Here is a 6,144-nt window from a genome sequence, read left to right as displayed (position 1 = left end):
TAGATTTAAACTAACTTTAGCGTTATAGCTAATAAGCTTCCTAAGTATATAACTACTATACTATAAGAGTTAAGGTTTATAATACTATATATAGGTACTAGCTTATAGCTAGACCCTATATTTAATAGTATTATAGTTTAATACTATTTATAACCTTATTTCTTTATATATTTAATCTTAAATCCTCTTTTAATTATAATAATAAAACGCTTTTTATAACTATTAATTACTTAAGATAGAATAATATAGCTATATATTCTATACTAAAATTTTCGCTTTTACTACTTATAGCTAAAGTATTACCTAGTACCCGCTCTAGCTACCCTATAGTTAATAAGGTTAGTTATATCTATAATAACTATTAATTATCTTTATACTAAGCTTTTTATAGCTCTTACTTTTATAATTAATAATAATAAAACCTTTAATATTATCTTATAATATACCCTTATAGTTTAAAATCTATAATAATAAGGGAAAAGGGATTTATATATATATATAGCTTAATTAGTAATATACCTAGCTAAGTAAGTACTACCTATACTATACTTTATAATAGTAATAATTATTATTATTATTTTATATTACGCTTAAAAGGTTCCCTTATAAAGCTATTATACTAAGCTATATACTTACTATATATAGTTTTATTATACTTAAAGCCCTATACTTTATTTTATTTATTTCTAGCTTTATTTACTATAATATAATAGGCTTACTTAAAGGTTAATTTCTCTAAGTATTTAACGTTTTACCTTTAATAACTAAAGCGCGGTCTAAGTTAAAGGCTATTATATTAGTATAATTATCCCTTAATTAGTATATAGTCCTTTATTAGTCTATATTAAAGCGTTTTATTACTAATATAAACTATATTATTACTTATATAGCCTTTATATTAAGCTATTACTTATTATTATTTAACTTTACCTTACCTTTTAAAAAGAAAGATAGGTTTCTTATCTTTTTATAAGTATATTAAAGTATAATTTCTTATTATACTATTTATCTTTTATATTAAAAGAGGAAATATTTTACTATTTCTACGAACTATTTATAAGTATACTTATTTAATTCCTTTACTTTAATTTTATAAAGGTAGCTATTTAGTTAATTTACTAGTTTAAAGTTATTATAGAGTAAGTAAAGGCGTATATATAGGTGCCGTCTATAAGATAATATTAATAAGCTATATAGAGCTCTTCTATACGCGGCTAGCCTGCCCCTATACTTATAGGATCCGGCCCTCCGCACGTAACTATATAGCTTAGGCCGCGGCCTAAGCTTATTACCTATAATAGTTAAAGACTCTTATATAATACCCTCCCTCGAGCGCGGTATAGCGCTGCCCTATTAACGGCTCCTATATAATTAGGCCTATACCGCGGGCTCTTCCTTACCCTTTCCCGTTAATAGGGCCGGCCCTACTAGCCCTATTATCCCTACGCCTATTAGCCTAAGTAGCCGGGACCCGGCTCTATACTTATCGGCCGGCTAGCCGTTTAAATAAGGGCGTAACCTATTATATATGCCCCTAGGTAGCCGGCGGCTAGTCTAGACCTACGTAAGCCTTAGGTTGCCCGTCCCCTCTACCTTAGGTAGCATCCTCTACTAAGGGGTATATAAGGCGGCATCCCCCCCTTTCCCTTTCTCTTCCTTCTCTCCTTTCTTTAACCGTAGTAGTAGTATTAATAGGTAAGTTCCGCTCTACCTAGGGCATTAGTCCGTTCCTAGCTATATAGGCCGCTCTATTAATATATACTTATAGTAGTAGCGGTAGTAGTAATAATAGCCCTAATAATAATAATAACTCTAACTAATAAGTTCCGCGCCTTATAGAGCGGGAGGCCGTATTCCGTCGTGCTAACTTCCGCGATAGATATATCCGCCTCTCCCTCTCCTACCTCCTCCTTCTCGGAGCGTATAGAGTCGTTTATCGACGCCGTGCTAGCCGCGGCCGACGACGACTCTGCCGCTGCCGCCGCTCCTGCCCGCGCCGCTGCCACCGCTCCTACCGCCGCCGCCGCCGCCTCTACTACGCTATTCGCTCTTACGTCGCCCCTTAGGGTAACGACGCCGTCCCCGCCGCTACCCGCAACGCCCGGCCCCTTAGCCCCCGCCTCCGTCTCCGCTACCCCCGTAAGTCTATAGTTAGGTAAGCGTAATAAACGTTATCCGCTAACCTCCTATAGTATAAGCGCTAAGTATAGGCCGGCGCCGCTTACTTAGCCCCCTATATACGTTATACGTCGTAGGAGCTCGACTACTTTAACTAGGCCGGGCGCCGCCGCGGCGGTAGCTACTACTAGTGCGCGCGAGCCGGCCGCGCCTATAAGGCGGCGCCTCTTATCCTACTCGCTACGGCGTCGGCTTAGAAGGCCGGCTCGTATAGGTAGGCGCGGGGGGCTACTAAGAAGCGCCTTACCGCCGCCGCCGCCGCCTACTATAACCTCCGCGCCCTCGAGCGATAGGGCCTTATACTTAAGTAAGTCCTACTCCTCCGCTCCCTTATTTCCGCCTTTAACGTACCCGGCGCTAGGGATACTGCCTCCGTCGCCCTATCGGCGGTCCCCTTAGCCGTGCCTGCCTCCGCTACCGCCGCTGCCCCTACCGCTGCCGCCGGCCGCCGCCCCTCTACCCTTAGAGCCGCCGCCGCCGCTAACTAGCTTACGGGCTTAGAGGGCCGCCTTAGCGCCCTAGAGACCGCCGCCGCCGCTAATAAGAAGGAGGAGGCCGACGAGGACGACGATAATAAAGATAATAATAATAATAACGATAAGGAATAAGCCTAGGTAGTCTAAAAGCTCCGCCCTATAATAAACGCTATTTTTATCTCCGCTTATACTATTACGCTTATATTGCCTATATTACTATAACTACCCCCTTTACTATACCTACTTTATAGTCCTAGCCTAGGCTACTATCAGTAGTCCGCTAGTCCGTCGTTTTTATCTACCGTTTTAAATAAGGCTTTAAACTTATCGAGGGCTATAGTTCCTATAAACTTATATACGGGTTCCTACGTAGGGTCGAGATACCCGCGCTACTTAACGAGGACCTCCTAGCGTTTCCCCCTATAAACCTTTTTCTAGCGCGCGGCCTATATCTCTTCGACCTTAAACTCGTCCTCTCCCTTTACCTTAATTACGGGCGGTTAGGCGTCCGCTACTTCTTATCTAGGTAGCGGGTTAAAGGAAGCTCTACGAAGGAGGTCTACGTTAATCTTATTATAGACCCCTATTAAGAGACTATCGAGCTCTATAACCTATAGGCTAATAACCCTCTATACTATAAACTTCGCGTATAGCTAGTTAAGCTTCTTTTTTAGCCGTGCCGACCTATAGTTACGGAGGTCTAGCTATACCTTATCTCTTACTATAAACCTATCTACTAGGGCCCTAGTCTTATTAGCGTGCCGCTCTTAATCTTATACCGCGGCGGCTATCGCGGATTAATAATAATCCGTGGTCTTTTATAGCTTTCATATAAACGCGGAGGCGCGGCCCTCTAGTAACGAATTACTATACTACTCCGCTACTACGTCTATAGTAAAGGGAACTAGTAAGGGTAGTTTAAAGCTATACGTTATAAAGAAAGGGGCTATCCTAATAGAGGTATATAGTCTACTATTTAACGTAAGTTAGGCCGCGGGGAGCTAATAGTCTTAGTCTACTTAGTTATAGGCTACGACGGCCTATAGGTAAGCCTACGCCTCTTAGTTAACCCTCTTAGGCCCTCTATTAGTTTATAGGTAATATACCGTACTAAGTAGCTATATAATCTAAAGTAGCTAGTATAGGTACTACTAAAAGTAGCTAGTTTAATTCGATCCCTTATCGCTTATAATAAAGGCTAGCTAGCTATATAAGCGGGCCTAGTACTATAGGAAGCGCTCTATATAGGACTCTATATCTATAGATAGTATTAGCTTTAATACTATAGACTTACTAAGTCGGTCCTTAATTACCTATATATAGCGGTTACCGCCCTCTATAAGTAGGAGGTCTATTATAAAGTCTATCTATATATACGTATAAAACTAGTTAGGTACCGGAAGCTACTTAAGTAGCCCCTTAAGCTACGCCCTTTAAATCTTAGTGCGGCCGTAGATATCGTAGTTATAGAGGAAGCGGCGAACGTAGTACTATAGGAGGGGCTAGTAGAAATCCCTCGCGAGGCCTACTACTATGCCCTGCCTACCTAGGTAGCCTACGATACTAGAGTTATAGACGAGCTAGACTAGCTTCCCTCGGAGCTCGTTCCGTTCGTCTAGCTCTAGCGGTCTATCCTTCTCCCTAGCTTCTATAGTATATAGCGCGCCTAGCACCTATAGTCTCCCCCGCTAATATAGGTGCCCCTATAGGTCGATATAATAGTCGGCTACTTATACCTTTAGCTTTAGCTTCGGATTAAGGCGTCGAGCGCTAGACTTAACGGCGCGGCGCACGCTCTCGTAGGTATAGTCTAGAGATAATATCCTATCCTATAAGCGCTAGAGGACCTTATCTTAGAACACCCGCGCTATACGCGCCCCTAGGCCGGTCTATCCCTCCTCGCCGGGCCGAGGCGAAGGTATAGGGGAAGGCTTATCCGTTAGCGCCGCGCCTTCCTCTACTAGGGAAGCTCCTATATAAGTCCGTAGCGCTTCTTACGGGATAAGCTATAGATCCCGGGCCTCGATATCCGCTCCCGTTAGCCGGTCTTAATCCCTCTAAGAAAGCGTATCTAGGACTATAGAGTCCCGCCCTAGCTAGTACTTAATCGAGAAGTTAAAGTATAAGAGATACTCCGCCTAGCGGGCTTACCGCTCTAAGAGGTGCTAGCGAGTTATAAAGTACTCGAGGTTCCTATAGTCTATAAGAACCTTAAAGCTCTTATAGCTCTAGAGCTCCGCTTACTATTACTTAAGGCAGCTAATAATCGCTAGTATCTCTTTATCGTAAATAGCGTAATTCCGCTCTACTAGGGTTAGCTTATAGGAGTAGAACGCTACCGGTTACTTCTACCTATCTACCTCCTAAGAGAGCGTTCCTCTAAGTACCTAGCCGCTATAGTCCGCTTTAACTAATATAGACCGGTCGAAGTCTTACTAAAGTAATACCGGGGCTTAAGAGAATAGGTCTTTAAGCGTATAGAACGCTCCTTCCTATATAGGCCCCTAGTAAAAGGCGGTCTACTTCCCGGTAATCTCGTTTAAGGGCATTATAATATAGGAGAAGCCCTTAATAAACATCCTATAATAGTTCGCGAACCTAAGGAAGCTCCGTACGCTTATCTACGTAGTTAGGGCAGCTTAGTCCTAAATCGCCTAGATCTTTATAAGATCCGCCTATATACCTACGCCGGCGTAGATAATAAAGCCTAGGTACTTAACCTTCTTAACCCCGAATTTATACTTATCTAGGTCGAGGTAGAGCTTATAAAGTTAGAGGCGCTTTAGGACCCTCCGTACTTTCTATATATAGTCCTCGTAGGAGCCGCTCGTATAAATAAGGATATTATCTACGTATATAAAGGCAAACTTATCGAGGAAGTCTTAAAGTATATTATTAATATAACGCTAGAAGGTAGCGGGCGCTCCTAAGAGGCTGAAGGGCGTTATAAGCTACTTAAATAAGCCGTAGCGTATATAGAACGCTATCTTTTACTCGTTACCCTCTAAGATCTATACCTTATAGAACGCCTATTTTATATCTAGCTTTATAAACTACTTTGCCTTTAAAAGGTTATAGAGCGTATCCGAGATTAAGGGTAAGGGGTAGCGGTCTAGCCTCGTAATTACGTTTAGAGCCCTATAGTCGTAATAGAACCGTATCCCGCCCCTTAGTTTACGTATAAATAGGACCGGCGCTCCTACTTCGGAGCTACTTACTTAAATAAAACCCTTATCTAAGAGGTCCCTTAGCGTCTTCTTTAGTACTAGCAGTTCCGCGTATAATATACTATATAGCGGTCTAAACGGTATAGGTAGTTCCTACCCCTTCTTATTAGTACGGAGTACGATCTTATAGTCTACCCCTAGCTTATACGGGTTAAGCTTATCCGCTTCCTAGGACTCGAATAGTAGTAGGAGGTCGTAAAAGCGCTCCGGTATCTACTACTATAGCTTAAAGGGCGACTTTAGCTTCTTTGCCTAGAGGGCCT

The 6,144-nt window shown here is 42.0% G+C and overlaps 1 protein-coding gene across 1 annotated transcript; it reads left to right on the top strand.

Annotated features, from left to right (window-relative positions):
• Positions 1-1,528: 1,528 nt before the first annotated feature.
• On the top strand, positions 1,529-4,966 carry HRG_03779 (uncharacterized protein; the record flags this gene model as incomplete). Its single annotated transcript, XM_044862250.1, has 3 exons — positions 1,529-1,538; positions 1,880-2,139; positions 4,928-4,966. The coding sequence occupies 3 exons, from the start codon at positions 1,529-1,531 to the stop codon at positions 4,964-4,966; spliced, it is 309 nt and encodes a 102-aa protein (XP_044723276.1).
• Between the last annotated feature and the right edge of the window lie 1,178 nt (positions 4,967-6,144).

The sequence above is a fragment of the Hirsutella rhossiliensis genome (genome assembly GCF_020360975.1).
Source record: "Hirsutella rhossiliensis strain HR02 chromosome Unknown scaffold00003, whole genome shotgun sequence".
Lineage (NCBI taxonomy): Eukaryota > Fungi > Ascomycota > Sordariomycetes > Hypocreales > Ophiocordycipitaceae > Hirsutella > Hirsutella rhossiliensis.
Note: the sequence above shows the minus strand (reverse complement) of the source record. Positions and strands in the feature narration are given on the sequence as shown.